The following is a 17212-nucleotide window of genomic DNA, read 5'->3' as shown; positions in this document are numbered from 1 at the left end:
CAATCAATTACAATCATTCATTCATTCAATTACAATCCTTCATTCAATCAATTACAATTACAATCAATTACAATCCTTCATTCAATCAATTACAATTACAATTACAATAATGCTGAAAATATAAATCTTTGGCTTCATTAGAGAAATTTGCTCGACTTCACCCTGAAATTTCAATGATAAAGAATTGAAAGAGAAGATATATTTTAACGGTATGATATTTTTTTCACAAGTAAATAGGCCTTTTTCAACCATCACCCACCTGAAGAATCAAAAACCGATTGTTGTCCAAGTCCACTCCTTTTCCTTTCAATTTCTTAGTGACCTCTGTAAAATTACTTCCATGGTCATTTATGTAGTACTTTGAAGAGTTGTCTCGAAACGCAACTCTAGTAATGACAAAGTCACTTCCTGCAACAGCTTCGTATATTCCATCATCTTACAAATAGTCATGGCATTCATAAATCAGAATGACTATTGGGGGAAAGAAAAACAAAGTGAAAGAAGTGCATCATGTATAACCATTTTTTTCTTAATGAATTAATAAAAACTCAAAGAAGAATAAAATTGACAAAAAAGGAATAGTCTCACCATATGGTTTGTAGGTTTAGGTTAGGGAGTTGAGATTAGGATTAGGTGTAGGTTTAGGTTTAGGGATTTGAGAATACATTTAGGTTTTAGGTTTAGGTTTAGGTTTTAGGTTACAGGTTAAGGTTTAGGTTTTAGGTTTAGGTTAAGGTTAGGTTATAGGTTATAAGTTTAGGTTATAGGTTATAGGTTAAGGTTTTAGGTCATAGGTTTTGGTTTAGGTTAAGGTTTAGGTTTAGATTATAAGCTATAGGTTTAGGGAATTGAGAATAGGTTAAGGTTTAGGTTTAGGAAATCGGGTTCGGGTTCGAGATCGGGTTTAGGTTTGGGTTTTCAAGTTTAGGTTTAAGTTTAGGTTTAGGGATTTGAGAATACATTTAGGTTTTAGGTTATAGGTGAAGGTTTAGGTTTTAGGTTTAGGCTAAGGTTAGGTTATAGGTTATAAGTTTAGGTTAAGGTTTTAGGTCATGGGTTTAGGTTAAGGTTTAGGTTTAGGTTATAAGCTTTAGGGTTATAGGAATTGAGAATAGGTTAAGGTTTAGGTTTAGGAAATTGGGTTCGGGTTCGAGATCGAGTTTAGGTCTGGGTTTTCAAGTTTAGGTTTTGGTTTAGGTTAGGGAGTTGAGATTAGGATAAGGTGTAGGTTTAAGTTTAGGGATTTGAGAATACATTTAGGTTTTAGGTTTAGGTTTACATTTTAGGTTATAAGTTAAGGTTTAGGTTAAGGTTTAGGGAATTGCATTTAGGTTATAGGTTATAGGTTATAGGTTAAGGTTTAGGGAATTGAGTTTAGGTTATAGGTTATAGGTATAGGTTATAAGTTATAGGTTAAGTTTTAGGTTTAGGTTATAGGTTTTGGGATTTAAGCATAGGTTTAGGTTATAAGTATAGGTTTAGGTTAGGTTGTAGTTTAAAGTTTAGGGAATTGAGTTTAGGTTATAGGTTTAGGTTATAGGTTATAGGTTTAGGTTAAGGTTTAAGTTGTAGTTATAGGTTTTGGGATTTGAGAATAGGTTTAGGTTATAGGATAAGGGTGTGATCCCTGCAAATACAGATATAAACACGGCTTACTCCAATTGGCTAGACCCTTTCAATACTGTCCATAGGAAATGGACGGTTTTATCATGGTCATCACAGCGGTTCCCACCTTCTAGGGACCCCCGCTTATCCGGATAGTTCCGACACACATACGGGTCTACTCCATTAATGGCAACGAAATACATAAACACAGCCTGTCCAAATGGCCAGGCCACTCCAATGCTATCCATAGAAAATAGACAACTTCATCATGGTCATAACAACGGTTCCCACCTTCCACAGACCCCCGCTCAATATCCGGATAGCTTCGACGCACATTCGGATCTGCTCCATCAATTTTTACGGAATTATGCATGTCCTGCTCATGAGTATGCCTAATATTGCCAATGCATGAGATTAAGCACAAATACCTTTTCATGATTCAAAGAAGAGAACTCGAGTGTTTTCCTTACCTTCCATTGTATGCTTCCAAGGTGCAGATGGCCCCTGAAACACACATACATCCTGGGAATCGCTTCTCAAAACTACAGATTATTTTGTTTTGAAACTCGATCATCTCACCTGAAAACCCGTCACATAATGAATATCTGTAACCACAATGATAACTATTGTGAATGCACTATAATGAACAAATTATTATTATTATAGATAACTGTAATTACAACATATATATCATGCACACGATATCACATAATATATTGTTTGATGAATTACACATGTGCATTCTTGACAAGAGACGTACTAGATGCTTGAATCTGAAATATGCAGCTCTAATCCGCCCACATGCAACATCCACCTGAAAGCCCTTCATTTCTCGGCCTCCCAAGATCTCTCTTTTCTCTCCACCGTTGATTTCTCTATAAGTCTCCAAAAACCCAACTTCTCTGTAACTCCTATTCTCTTCTAACCATGTTTTTAGAATAAGTCTCCAAAAATCCAACTTCTCTGTAACTCTTATTCTCTTCTAAGCATGGTTTTAGAACATGGGTTTTCTCATTTTCACCTTTTCTTGTGAGGTTTTCATTTTTGCTGAGATGGGTTTCTCTTCTTCGTACTCTTTTGTACTGATTTCTCTCTTTTTTGTGAATTTCAATCATTTTTCTTATATGCGTATTGTATATTTTAGCTTCTATTTTCTTTTTAATCTTATTATTACACACAACTTTTCCTTCCTTTAATTTTAATCTGGAAAATGAGAGATGGGTCTTGTGAATTTTGCTCAAGGTATACTAAAGGCACGCTTCAATTTTCATTTTGTATAAAATGAGAGATGGGTCTTGTGAACCGTGGATCCGATGTGGGACCGAACCGTTCTTCACGGTCCAGTTCCGGTTCGGTTCTAGGGTGCTAATGGTCCGGTTTCGGTTCCAATAGTTGCAGAATCGTTAGGAACGGTTCGGTTCCGATTTCACCCCAAAACCAGACCGAACTGACCCGTGTGCACCCCTATATATGAATGCCTGTGCCAGTAACATAAAAGGGATTGGAAGATAGATCCCTGGATTGGCCAAGCGTGCCAAACAGACACGGATCCTGATCCGGGATATAGCAATCCCATGGATCTTAAGACAATCCACTGACATCACGATCATTACCTTTAAATCCCATCCAATCCACCCTAATCCCTTCAAAATTGCTTGGGATGTGTTTGGTTCAAGGGATTAAAAGGGATTGGAAGGTTTAATCCCGAGATTGGCTGAGCGTCCCAAACAGACCAGAAATAGCAATCCCCGGATATAGCAATCCCATAGATCTTGCACCAATCTACTGACGCAGCTATCATTACCTTGAAATCTGTGCAATCCACTCTAATACCATCCAATTCCATCCAATCTGCCTGGCCAAACAGGCCCTAATGGTGGGCGTTCAATCACCACAGTTTCCTCTGGTGTGGTCCACCTGAGATTTGACCCTAAAATGAGCTGGAAAAAATGAATGGCGTGCATACACATATTATGGTGGAGCCCACAAAGTCTTTTTAGAGCCCGTTTGGCCGGGCGTTCGATCACCACAGTTTCCTATGGTATGGATGGCCTGGATTTCTAGGTATTGATGGTGTTGTCAGTGGATTGTCTTCAGATACATGGGATTGCTATATCCCTGGATTGATATATCCAATTTGTTTGGCACGCCCAGCCAATACCGGGATTAAACCTTCCCATCCCTTCCAATCCCTCAAGCCAAACACGTCTCAGGGATTGGGATCAGATCACCGACTCTGTTTGGCACGCCCGGCCAATCCCATGATTTAACTTCCAATCCCTTCCAATAACATCCAATCCCTTCCAATCCAACCGGCCAAACAACCCTTAGATTTTAGAAACAGAGAGAGGGGAATGCGGATTGAAGGATTGAAAGATTTGAGAAAGAGATAAAGAGGAAGAAAGAAAGAAACTAACCATACGTGCTCCGTCTTCTTCTCCCTCTCCTTCTCCTTCTTCTTCTCCTTCTTGCAGCGAAATGGGTTTTTGAAAACAGAGAGGGGAATGCGGCCTTGAGACAGGGAGAGAGGGTGAGGGAGATCGGGAGATCGAGAGAGGGCAAGGGAAAGAGAGAGACTGAGTGCGAGAGAGAGAGAGAGATGGAGAGATGGGTTCGTCAGTAAGTGGGAGAAAATGGTAGACGGGGGTTTTTATTTTTGGAGGGGTTTGGGGTTTTGAAGGGGCGCGTGACGGACGGCTCCCTGGACATTTTATGGTTTTAGGACCGTGGGGCCCACTGTGATGTATTTCATATATCCACTCTGTCCATTAATTTTAAATTATTATTTTAAGGGCTAATAAAAAAATTAGTTAGATCGAATCTGTAAGGAGACCATGCAACATATTAATAGTAGAAATTTAATTTATATTATTTCTTATCGTGTGGTCCACTTAGAAATTTAATCTACATAATTGTAATGTCTCAAAAAAATTCGTACGAGGACTCGAGTACCACCTCAGGCAGAAATTGCCTAGAACCAAAACCTTTAGAAAATTAGGTTAATGTTAATAAGTACTAAACTAGAGTGCTTGTAAAATTAGCACTAATCACTTTAAATATGATCTGTAAGACTCAAAATATGTAGAATCATTGACGCTACATTACCCTTAAATCTAGAATCCGTCCTTAAACCCGGTTGCTCTCAGGAGCACACCGAAACTCCGTATCGGACCTGGACCGCACGTCGAAAGTCCGATTATCCCAAAACTATATGGATATGACCGTATTACTGGACTTGACAACCCCTTCAGAAATCAAGTCCTAATTATGTCTAGAAATGTACAACTTGAGCCCAGGGTAAAGTGTGTGAGAAACGTGAAAATATTTAGAAATAAAATTTGAATTTAAGTAATCTGAGTCGTGTTGCTTGCGGGCCAAATATAAGGATTTAGACCATCAGAATCTGACCCAAATACACCCTCGGATCAAGAGAAATGTCCCACACATGTCGGTTTACTTGTGACCCTGATCGAGTGACCGTGACAGTTGAACTGAAACTGGTCCACCACGGTTGATCTACAAACCCGATCGGAACGAAAACTCAGCCTGACCTAGATCCATGGTCAGGGAGCTTAATTCCGACCGCACGTGGAAAAGGGGCCACCAGAAGTGCTCCGTTGGATCGGAACAGTCCATATTTGGATATAACCTAAGTATACCTTGGCCCTAGGGCCATTCCCATCAAACCCGGGCCTATATAAGGACCTTAAACCCTCTCCCTCTCACCTCATACGAATTCTGAAACCCTAGGAGAGAGAGAAGAGGAAAAGGAAAGGAAAAAGAGAGAAAGTGAGAGAGAGAGAGAGTTAGAAGTTCTTCCTGGGATTCGATCCCGTTACTCCACGCACTTAGCCACCCCTCTGTATCACAAATCCGACATTTTCGACAACATACTTGGGTAAGAAAACCTAACCCTAATCTGTTTTAGGGTTTCAGATAGTGTAAGTTATGAAATAGTTAACCTAATTTATGCTATAGGTTGTCAATCTGCCGTAGACAAAGACTTAGCTTTAAAACTGAGTTTGTTACGAGTCTACCGGCGAAAGGTGCGGACTATAAACGTATAGGTTATGATTTTCAAGGCTTTCAATGTCGGTTAATGGTTTATTACTGATGTGGGTACTATTTCACATGTCAAATGCGATATTTGTTTCGCGTTGCAGATATATATGAACTGTGTAGAGTCTAGTGTATTCCATATATTTGTAGAACGGACCGTATATGTATGGAATCTGAAAGTATGTTTGCCATGATTAATTGTCATGTATTTATACTAGTTGTATGTGTAACAACTCCTTGGCGAAAGGATTTACCCTAATACGTGCTATCACCAACATACGTCATGTATGTTGGAATATGTAGTCTAAGTGTTTGTAGAAATGTCTGAATGAGCAAGTACTTGGCAACAGGTACTTTATTTAGGTGTTGAGATAAGATTCTCAGCTACCATGACTATGTGTATGATTTCCTCCATGTAATTTATATTATATTATCTGTTTTATTTATCAAATGCGCATGTGAGAATTCCTGCATATGTCGTACTTCATAACATGCTCAAATGGTTGTAGGACTGGAATTATATGTTTATTACTGCTTTGACTATTTCATGTGAATACTTGTTATAATTGAATGTGTTTGGGACCATGTAATAGTCCAGGCAATCGGTAACAGGCCCTGATTTGGTGGCTGAGGTTGTTTTCGCCCCACAGGACGTGTTCGATGAACTCGAGTCGTACCTTGGTTGTAGGCAGTGGTTAGGCCACACGGAGTGCTTATGCACCTCATGTCAGTCAATTCAACGTGCGCTCGTACTAGTCGAGCTCGTCAAGTAACCCGATTGACCCGATGTATGTTCACCATGTATGGACACTACTGTTTGAATCTAAGGTACCAAATTCACCAGTGAAAACCCTCTAAAACCTTGGTACCTCGATCCACTAAGACTCATGAGCTGGGCATGGTGGTATGGGACACCGTGGTCGAGCTGTCGGCCTACGCTGGGGTGACGAGCCTCCCCGTTGTGACCAGTGAGCAACCCAAACTCGTGAGCCGAATATGGTGGTATGGGACACTGTATTCAAGCTGTCGGCCTACACTGATAAGGTGACGAGCCCTTTGTAGTGACCTCGAGCGTACGCTAAGACTGTATAGAGGCGACGAGCCCTTACGTAGCAACAGGAGTACATTAGGCCTGCACTAATAAGGTGACGAGCCCTTTACAGCGACCTAAAACCATAACATTGTATGAGATTTACTAGGATTGACGACCCTAGATTGGATCATCGTTTGGAAATTGATATAAGGGAGGTATCTTAGCTTCCCAATCATGCTGTATGAAAAGGACTAATAAGAACTTGGTAATCACGCTCATGCACCACATTGCATGTGCCGTTTGGCGATGTGTAGAGAGCACGAGGAAGTGACTGACATGCGCGACCGTTAGATGAAGATCGCTGAGGGAGTGCAGGCGAGAGCATGCATCATTTATTCATACCATCCTGCATTAATCAGAGTATCTAGGGATGTTCGATTGTATTGCTTTATCATTACTGCTTGACTGAATTGATAACATGTTAACCTTTGCTTTATTATTCCACTGAGTTGATCACTCACTCCCACGTTACGGGACGGTGTTTTAAACACCAACCAGACCCTGTTGTAGGTTCAGACGATGGCGCAGCCTACGAGGCGAAGCCGGACTTCGAGGATGATGAGGAGGCATTCTCATATATGCACTATTCAGGCGGGTTTACATAGACCGCTTTGATCGGTAGGGCTTCAGGGTTATACTTGTAGTGGACTATCACATTTTGGCATTTTGTATTTTGAAACCAAACATGTAATTATTAACCGAGCAATGCACACATACTTTGGGGACTTATAATGATTTGTAAACTTATATATATTCGTTTCAGTCTTCCGCTTGTGTATTACAACTATCCCTGGATTATGTTTTGCTGATTTGGCTTAATCTTATTCATGTTTTATGACTAATACAGACAACATTTAACCATCATTAAATATGTTGCATAAGTGATGCGTTGGAACTCAGGAGTTGGACTTTTACTCGACCCTCGATTTTCAAGGCGTTACAATAATTTTTGGGCTCATATACTAAAATTATATATCAGAATTTTTGGACGGCTTAGATCAAACACATATATTCCAATGGACCTCATGGATCCCCCTAAGAACCATCTATATTTAATATGTTTTAGGTGGGAAGGTACGCTTTAGCTACAGAACACTTAGGCTATAGCTAAGTGAGCCAAACATCCTATTCTAGTAGTGGTTTCAGCCAGGATCGAGGATTTTTTAGAGTGTTGGATGGTTTTGGGATGGATTCAAATTGAATCGGTATAGTTTCACTCGGACAGATAGGAAACAAAGGATCCATTATGCTAACTCTATCGGTATCAATCTCAGGGAAAAATGACAGTCCTATTCAATAATAGTATCGAATCGGCGATTTGAAGACTATTTCGTTGGAATACTTATTGGAAAGAGCATCCATTACAGTCGTCTTTATGGAAAGATGGGGAAGAGGACAATGAGGCAACCATTGTCAAGGTTGGAAAGAGAAGGAATGAGTTGAATTTTGGGAAAGAATGATGAAGAAAGAAGCGTGGAATGGGAAGAACGTTGAAATGATGCTTATATTGGTTGAGCAGACGGAGCATTTATTAGGGCATCATTAAAATTTTGTTTTGTGCAATACAAGTACACGTGTTGCAATGGGGTTAGCCCTTATTTCGAAAAGGGGTGGTTAAAGCTGACGTGTAAGGCTATATCAGTCAAAGACAGTTATTATAGCATTGCCGCATGTATCGAAAGACTACTACAGTAATGAGGGGTCACACATCGCTTTTACCTTTTTTCAAAGGTGAAGCGATGTGGGGGGACAATGTTCATCCTCATTGTCTCCAAATACTGCGAAAGCTAATCAGAGTGAGTTACATGTAATCTAGATGAATTTGTGCGGTGTATTTGGAGATCTTTGGGAATATACGAAAAGGATTCTATAATAATACAATTGGAGTGCATAGAGTAATACCACGTCATTCACTAAGTAGTTGATTGAAGAACGATCGTGTATAAGCGGTTACATGATAGATGACAAGATTATAACCAAGAAGAGTTGAGACGTGTTGAATGGTTATAATAACCGTAAGAATGTGATAGGTATCCAGATGACCGGATTAATGTTATAAATAACAATGGAGTTCAATAGGAGAAGGGGTCTCATATCAACCCAATCAAATCCAATATATTTTTTTTTCTTCATCAGAGTAAGCAAATGAGCGTAGAGTGGACAAATCGACATAAAGGAAAATTTCATTATCGTTCAAATATACAAGAAGCTGCCCATAATGACTTATACAGACCAATGTCTCTAAATTTATACAAGTACAAGATTTACATGATTTAATACATGAAAAATAACAGAAAGCATATAAACATAAGCCGCGAGACCATGCGACTCTTAGCAAATACGATCATGCATCCTTTGCGATCGTACCCTACTCCTCATCAAGTCCGAACAAACATATTACTTAAGCTACCTGTATTACCTCTAGGGTTGTATATTTGATAGATGAGTGGCCAACTCAGTGTGAATTCCCCTCAAGATTACACACCGCCGCATTAGGTAAGAAATAGTATAAAATATCCAAACAACCAAAACAGAGTAGATGCGGTCTTATTAAGTGCATGGATACATGAATGCAATGACCGGGTAAACCATTCGGATGGTCGTGTCCCGGGAAAAATATCCAGGCAGAATGAGGTCGTCACCCAGGATGTGATTGGTTATCGGTTTCTGGCATAATCGTATGGGCATGAAGAACCAAGTCATCATCATAAATTGATTGGTTGGTCATTAGCGCAACATGCATGCGTAATCGTATGGGCATAATGATCCAAGCCGTCGTATTATGCTATGCGTGCATAATTTGCCAGCTCATTATTAAATTGCAATCAGCCATTTTTTAATAAGCTCATGGTCACTATGGGGAGTGCAGGGCCTAGCATAGGGGGCATAGTATCCCATGACTACCATCCTGGCCCATGAGGCTACCATCTTGGGATGTTTAATGGAAACATGGACTAGTGGCCAATCATGTTACAATATATGAGGCTTACCATCGCATAGTCGTACAGTATAAAACATCGAACCCATATAGGAAAAATACCAGAACAAAGCCACATAGGGCAATATCAAACAAACCACATAGGGCGATATCAAAATAGGCCACATAGGGCGAGTATCAAAACCATGTGATAAAAGACCATCCTTGAAAACTATTGAACACAACAACCCTAGATAGTAGGCCCATATTAATGATCCATTTAGACCACCACTCAATAATCACTAAGTCGAAGGTCCATTTTAATCATAACCAGTCGGGTTACATCCCAAGTATGGGTGTACATTTATAGGTGGGGGTTTCCCACTAATGTACCAGTTTAAAGTCCATAAGCAATACACAAATAATCCACAAGCATGAACAAATATACGGGATGAACATTAAGCAGGTAATATAGCAATTCAATTTCCACCAGCTAACACATGTGATTATAAGAGAGAGATATCAATTATAATTTTTAATAAAAACTATAACTTAAGCTAATGAGAAGATGGAAAGCTCAAGGGGAAGAATCATCACCTTATACTTTGAACTGCCTACCAGTGTTGCTAGAGAATGCGTGTTTCCTTAGAACCAATCCCTACCACAAATCATGAGCTTATATCATTAGATTCAAGTCCCACTCACTACCTAGGTTTAAGATCATAGCCTAGGGTTTAAGTCACCTATTTTAGGGTTTTGATGTGGGATTAGGTTTTCCTCCTAGAGTTTAATCCTAGGCTTATATTTTTAGGATTTAGGCTCCAGTTGGTGCACCATTAACTACAATATAAACTTATTAATTACAAGACAACTATTAGCGTTAGTGTTCTAATTTATATTAGCTACCATACTACTAAAATCATTATGATGATAATTAACATTAAAATCTACTATTTATAATAATATTTAAGAGTGACAAAACAAACACTAGTATTTAGTAATGATTATTATTTTATTTTATTTTATTCTTGTCTGCCACAACTAATATTAGTATAGATCATTTACTAATGACTATTCTTGGCTAATACTCATAGTAGAAGTATAAATCAGTCAATACTAATAATGATGATGCGCAAGTTCATATTTAAATACACTAACATCATCTAATATCCTTATAACGGCTAATAGCCTCTTAAATAATACAAGTTGTAATAATAAGATCTTTGCTAACAATAATGTAATAAGGGCTAATACTAATAGTCATACTAACAAAAACTACACTAATCTCATAATGGAAATGAAAATATTTCTAATTATAACGGCTATGACAATAATATCCATAATGATGATAATGGTAATATGATTCCATTAATATTTCAACAGAGACTTAGAATCATTTCACCTGAATTTCTTGGCTCAATCCGACTCGCCTCGATTGGACTCGCTTTCAGCGGAGTCAAATCAACAGCCACCAAGGTGTTTTGAGGGCCCGGTCGAGATCATATTTCAGCAATATCTTAGGGCCCACTGAGACCCTGTTTTCCACTCCTTTTACGACCCATTGTAGGCCTGTCCTTTGCTCATTTTCTGGCCCATCTAGGAGCTTGGTTTCCCTCTAAATTTCGGCCCATCTGAAGGTATTTTCAGCCTGACAGGAAGACCGGTTCCAGCCCTCCGTCTGGATGGATTTCAGCTGCCTCCAAGCCGATTTCTAGCTATATTAAAGATGGATTTTCAGCTATTGCAGGGCCCAGATAAGGCCTGCCTTCAACCCATTTTGGAGCCCATATAAGGGTCGGTCCTCCGCCAGCATCCAGCCCAGCGCCTGTGTGATGCGGCCCACTGAGACTTGCGGTGCGGCCCACTAAGATTCCTCTCAGGTGTGGCCCACAATCTTGAGGTGGTGTTAAGGTGCGGCCCACCTGCTAGTTTAAATCCAGCAAGGCCCACTGGGATGTGGCAACGGTAACAGCAACAGCAGCAGCAACCTCACCCTACCTCTCTCCCTCGTTTCTCCTTCCTTTCATTTCTGTCTCTCTTTTTCTTCTCCCTTCTGGGACGTCCAGTAGTGAGACTAGATGAACCAAACCCAGCCTGACTCAGTCCAGCCTTAACTCGATTTGAGTCAGCAACGTGGTGCAGCTGCACCACGTCAACCCTCTCTCTACTCTCTTTCCTTTTGTTTCTTCCTCCATTTCTTTCATTTTCACCTACTGAAGGTCCAGTTGAAATAGCTGGACGTCCAGCAAGATCCGACCCAAACTGCATCGACCTAGTGTGGTAAATCGCTGAGGAAAAAGATGCAAGTGTTAATGGCAGATTGTAAATGGGGGTTTATTCCATCGAACTGATTATTGTAGGTGGTGTGTATAAGCTCAGAGGAGCTTGGAGAATGGTTGGAGTGAAGCTCCAGGGAGGTTTTCATGGTGGGTTCGAGCAAGGGAGGAAACGGCCGGTTTCATGGTTGTGGCTGCGAAAATGGAGGGTGAGCTACTGTTCCCCGATCCATACGCCTCTTATGCTCGCCCTAACCCTTTCTAGACGTCGGATCAACAACAAGTGGCCCGGATCTTCTCTGGCCGAAACCGCCTCCAAATACGGTGGGCAAAACCGAAACCGAACATGGTTTTGTTTGGAAAACCATAAGAAAATGGACGGCTGAGATAGCCCTCCAAGGGACGGTTGAGATGGAAAGATGCACGGGCACACGGATTGCCAAGCTGGCCTGCTGAAACAGTTTCCATTTTCGGAAACTAGTGCTTGTAGAGATGGTTTGCAGTGAAGATAGTGTGTCCTTGTGCGCGAGAAAATCTGTTATGACCATTGAGTTTTGGTCAGGAGGAGTTCCCTGACACGATGGACGGTTTAGATTAGAGATCCGACTTCATTTGGTGGGCCACCGATCAAAATCTCAGGGACGTCGTCCGTCCGCTGTAAACAGTAAGGTGAGAGAGGAAATTTCTCCTTTTGGAGAAGCACGGGTCAGAGGCTCTGACCGAGCATCTCCCTCTCAGTACACGGCGAGTGCACATCTCTGCTGTGCACTCGCGATGCGAGGTGGGGCCCATCGTGATGCATGTGAGAAGTCTACTCCGTTCACTTTTCTAGGGAGTTCTACTAAGGGATTTTGGGCCTATGATCAGACTAATCTAAGGTCTAGGTGGGGCCCACAACTCGATTTGGGTCATATTGGTGGATTCTCATCAATCTAATGGTTGAACTGTTCCGAAATTGAACGTCAACGGCTAAAAGGGTCCAAGGGTCCATTTAAGGCTTTCATTAACCAATACTAATATTAATATGTATGTACGTATAATTAAAATAATCAAAAACTCATACATATATATATATATATATTTTTATATGATCATGCTACTAATCACATATTTATTAATATATAATTCCTAATATACAATATCATATTACACATTTGTATGGATTGAAAGTTGTATAATGTCTCATATACCATCTTATTTAAATATCTAATAAATTTTTGTATATTAGTTTAATACTACGTTGATATTTATATTTCAATTATACATTGAAAAATTATTATCCACTATGTTTAGTTGATATAATATTACTTTCATAATAGTATATATACATTAAATATATAGGTGCAGACTATTTTTCAACGGTCAGATTTAAACTAGGATGAACCTAAGTATTTACTAAGGTCTGGGTTGTTTGAGATGGAAAGATGCACGGGTACGCGGATTGCCAAGCTGGCCTGCCAAAACAGTTTCCATTTTTGGAAACTAGTGTTTGTAGGGATGGGTCCACATATGGATGGGAACTATTTCAACGATCGGATTTAAACCAGTATGAACGTGAACGTTTACTTAAGCTTGGCTTGTATTTGTACTAAGTTTGGTTATACGGTAACACCCGATAAATAACAATGGAGTTCAATAGGAGAAGGGGTCTCATATCAACCCAATCAAATCCAATATATCTTTCAATTACCCATCATTTACATTCTCAAGTGTAATTATTATACCTTTGTACAAGTCAATTATATTTCTTAGTGTAATCATTTACTCTTCGTTTGCTGTTTACATTCCATTATGTAATCCGCAATGTTAATCAAGTAGCTAGTAATTTTAGTTGTAATTTGAGTCTATGCTTATAGGTTGGATTCAGTTCTCCATTCAAAAATGTGTTTTGCAACGGCTCTTTACAACCAACTGTAAAGTTTTCTTTCAATTTTTTTATATTTATATTTATTTTTTTTAAATAGCTTATTGAAAACTCTTTATCAGAGGATGAACCATACCCTTAGAATATCGCACAATCTTATTTATATATTGAGAAAGTGGTTAAATAGGTGATCGATCTCATGACTCAAAGAAGTGTGGCGGCTGACAAAGAAGGCATGTATATGAAACCAACACCTTTCTTTTCTTGATTTTTATGTTGCTTAGAAGGTATTTGATAAAATACATGTAAATTCATTGCTGCTGTCTCAAATACAGTGAGATTTTGAAGGTGCATCCAAGTGTTTGTGAAAATACTTCAATGGTGAACTTGGCTCGATTTTGGCTCGAACTTGGCTCGAACTAGCCCGAGCTGCTGACCGAACCAAGCCGAGCTGGCCAATCAGGCTCAAGGACAGAGCTGAGCCTAGTTCGAGCTGATGTCAACTAGTGGCTGAGCTCTGTGGAGCTGAGGCCAGCTTGACTCGGTTGGACTCGATGTACACTCCTGGTCATAGTTATTTGTTTGGATTGAGATGCAAATTCAATTATGACTCGGAGCACTAGTCATGTGAAAAGAACCGGAAATCGAACGCCAAGCTCATTTTCTGGATTATACCCCCGTAAAGTGATACGAAAAAAATGGATGGACCGTGGATAAACCCATAAATAACGGTGGCGGCCGAGCTCGTGTCCCGTTGGGTAGCACCCCATCTTTATCTTCGTTTTACATACGACACGCTAAAATATCGCAGACACGAAAAAAAAAAGAAAAAAAAAAGAAAAAAAGAAAAAAAACAGAAAAAATCTCAGCTACTCCTGAAAACAAGAAATCCTCTCTCCGTCTCTCTCTGGAAAGAAAGCGAACAGACGCCATGGACGTTGCTTATTTCCACAACATCCCCTTCCCTTCTCCCATTCCCTCTTCTCCTTCTGTCTCTCCCTCTTCTCCTCGCTTTCGGTCTCTCTCCTTTCTATCAAGGGTTTCCATTTCGAATCCCTTCCTCAAAAATCCTAGCGATTCACCTGCATTTCGCCCGATCCTTCGACGGAATCTCTGCTCGGCCTGTGGCGGCGCTGATACGCTGGTCGCCGGACCGCAGAAAGAAGGGAATTTGCGGCCATTCGTTAGTGGCAACGGAGGAGGTGATGAAATCGGGGACTTGAAGTCCTGGATGCACAGCAAAGGGCTGCCACCTTGTAAGGTCGTTCTCAAGGAGAAGGCATCACATGACGAGAACCTCCGTCCGATTCATTATGTTGCTGCGAGCGAGGATCTTGAGGTAATTGCCTAGCTGGTTTCTTTGTAGCTACTATTATTTTTAAAAATTTTCTTGCGGGTGAAATTTCAGTTTCCTTTTGCAGGCAGGGGATGTAGCATTCTCGGTTCCGAATTCGTTGGTAGTAACTCTCGAGAGGGTTTTGGGGAACGAAACGATTGGTGAGCCTTCTTCCTCTGTTGGTTAGTTATTTTATATAGTCGTGGCATTATTCAATGCTCTGGTTTTCTGCTTGTACAAGTGGAGTTAATTACTCCGAGACACGAGCCCTTTCAAATGGTGGCCTGTGAGCAGGCGGTAAGGAGGAATATACAGTATCTGTTTATGTTTAACTGTAAGGGGCCAGATATTCGATGTATGAGATGTGATATGTCTAAACACATGAACACGATGAGCACATGGATCATAACAACAATGTCCTTTCTGATGTTCCCCATATCCAAGAAATACACATTTAGCTGCCCTGGGACTGAGTTTATCCCGTTCTTGTTCTAGAAGATGAACAAAAGCAATGCATCCAAGCACTCTTAACCGACTATAATGTGGATCTTCATTAAGAAGGAAGAATGTGGGAGTTTTTCGGTTAGCCAATACACTAGAAAGTAATCGATTGATCAGATACATAGCTGTTGATTTTGTTTCAGCCCAAAGAAATTTTGGAACATGTGCATATTCCATCATGGTGGTTGATACCTCAGTAATGTGCCGATTCTTTCGTTCTGCTACTCCATTCTGCTTTGGTGTGTGAGGACACGTTCGCTAATGTATAGTACCATTTGAACTTAGAAAAGTCTCAAACTCGGGAGACATATATTCTCTCCCAGAGTCAGACTGTAGAATTTTAATTTTGTTTGCAGATTGGGTCTCCACATATGAGGAAAATTGTATGTAACATGAGAATGCTTCAGACTTGTGTTTCATGAAATAAATCCAAGTGTGCCTTGAAAAGTCATCCATAATGATGATGTAATACAATGAACCACCAGGAGCCACGATGGGAGATAGACCACAAACATCAGTATAAACGAGATCAAACAGATTCTAAGTACAAGAGTTACTCAATGAAAATGGCAATGCAGTAGATTTACACACTTTGCAACTAACACAGTTCATATCGATGGAAATGGGACTAATATTGATTTCATCATTTAAAAGACCAGATCTGTCATGCCCCAAACTCGGAAAACGGGCTCACAAAATTTTCGATCGCCGAATCCGGTGCCGACAGCCTCCGTAGTGCCCCATTCTCGGATTCCGGCACTCTCATGCAATATTCCGATCCCGGGATCCTATAAGGAAGATTTTCAGTATAAATTTTTTTTTTTGTAATGGAGCATAACCACAAGCATAACTAAGTTACAAAACAACATCACCACATATCCACTAAAACAAAATCTTTAAGTACAATGCGGAAAGGGAAATACAGGGTGATCAAAAAGCTTCAAAATAAACTGATGTGCACTCCTGCCTCAGTGCTGCTGCTGTCCAACACTACTTGCACGCAACGGTCGTGCATAAGCTTACAAAAGCTTATAGGGTGGTGAAGGTGTGTGTAAGGCGAGTGCCAAGTGTACAATATCAGAGTAATGCAAAAATATGCGGTAAGTCCATGAATGCTATCAACTATACCAAAGCTATGTGATGCAAGGCATGAATGCTATCGGCCATACCAAGGCCATGCGATGCGAGGCCTATGTAGCCAAATGTCATATGCGAGATGCAAAGTAAGCATGTCAGTCCTCATCAAGTACACATATCAGTACAGTTCCTCTCTGGATATCACCGGGGTCTAATACACTCCACACAGACTGCCTCCTCCTTAGCTGCACAGTCGAGCAAGTGGAATAGACCTCACTATCCGCCTGACCAGTAGTCTGCCAACACCTACCCGGCTCGTCGATAACGGACTCATTTATGAGCTGGTCAAACTCAGCCTACCCTATAGCCCCCTCACTCGGGCGGATAAGGCCACACCCCCTTCCAACCGACCACGACACAGTGGGAGACGCGGCCTACTGGTATTCGGCACTCGGGCGCTCATGTATCCACTCGGTCTAGATGT

General features: G+C 40.5%; 1 protein-coding gene across 1 annotated transcript; it reads left to right on the top strand.

Moving 5' to 3' along the window:
- The first annotated feature begins 14619 nt into the window (after nucleotides 1-14619).
- On the top strand, nucleotides 14620-15495 carry LOC131238513 (uncharacterized). The gene is made up of 2 exons (XM_058236222.1): nucleotides 14620-15153; nucleotides 15236-15495. The coding sequence occupies exons 1-2, from the start codon at nucleotides 14746-14748 to the stop codon at nucleotides 15335-15337; spliced, it is 510 nt and encodes a 169-aa protein (XP_058092205.1). The 5' UTR covers nucleotides 14620-14745; the 3' UTR covers nucleotides 15338-15495.
- The last annotated feature ends 1717 nt before the right edge of the window (nucleotides 15496-17212 follow it).

Source organism: Magnolia sinica, chromosome 3 (assembly GCF_029962835.1).
Source record: "Magnolia sinica isolate HGM2019 chromosome 3, MsV1, whole genome shotgun sequence".
NCBI lineage: Eukaryota > Viridiplantae > Streptophyta > Magnoliopsida > Magnoliales > Magnoliaceae > Magnolia > Magnolia sinica.
This window is presented reverse-complemented; position numbering and strand designations above follow the sequence as displayed.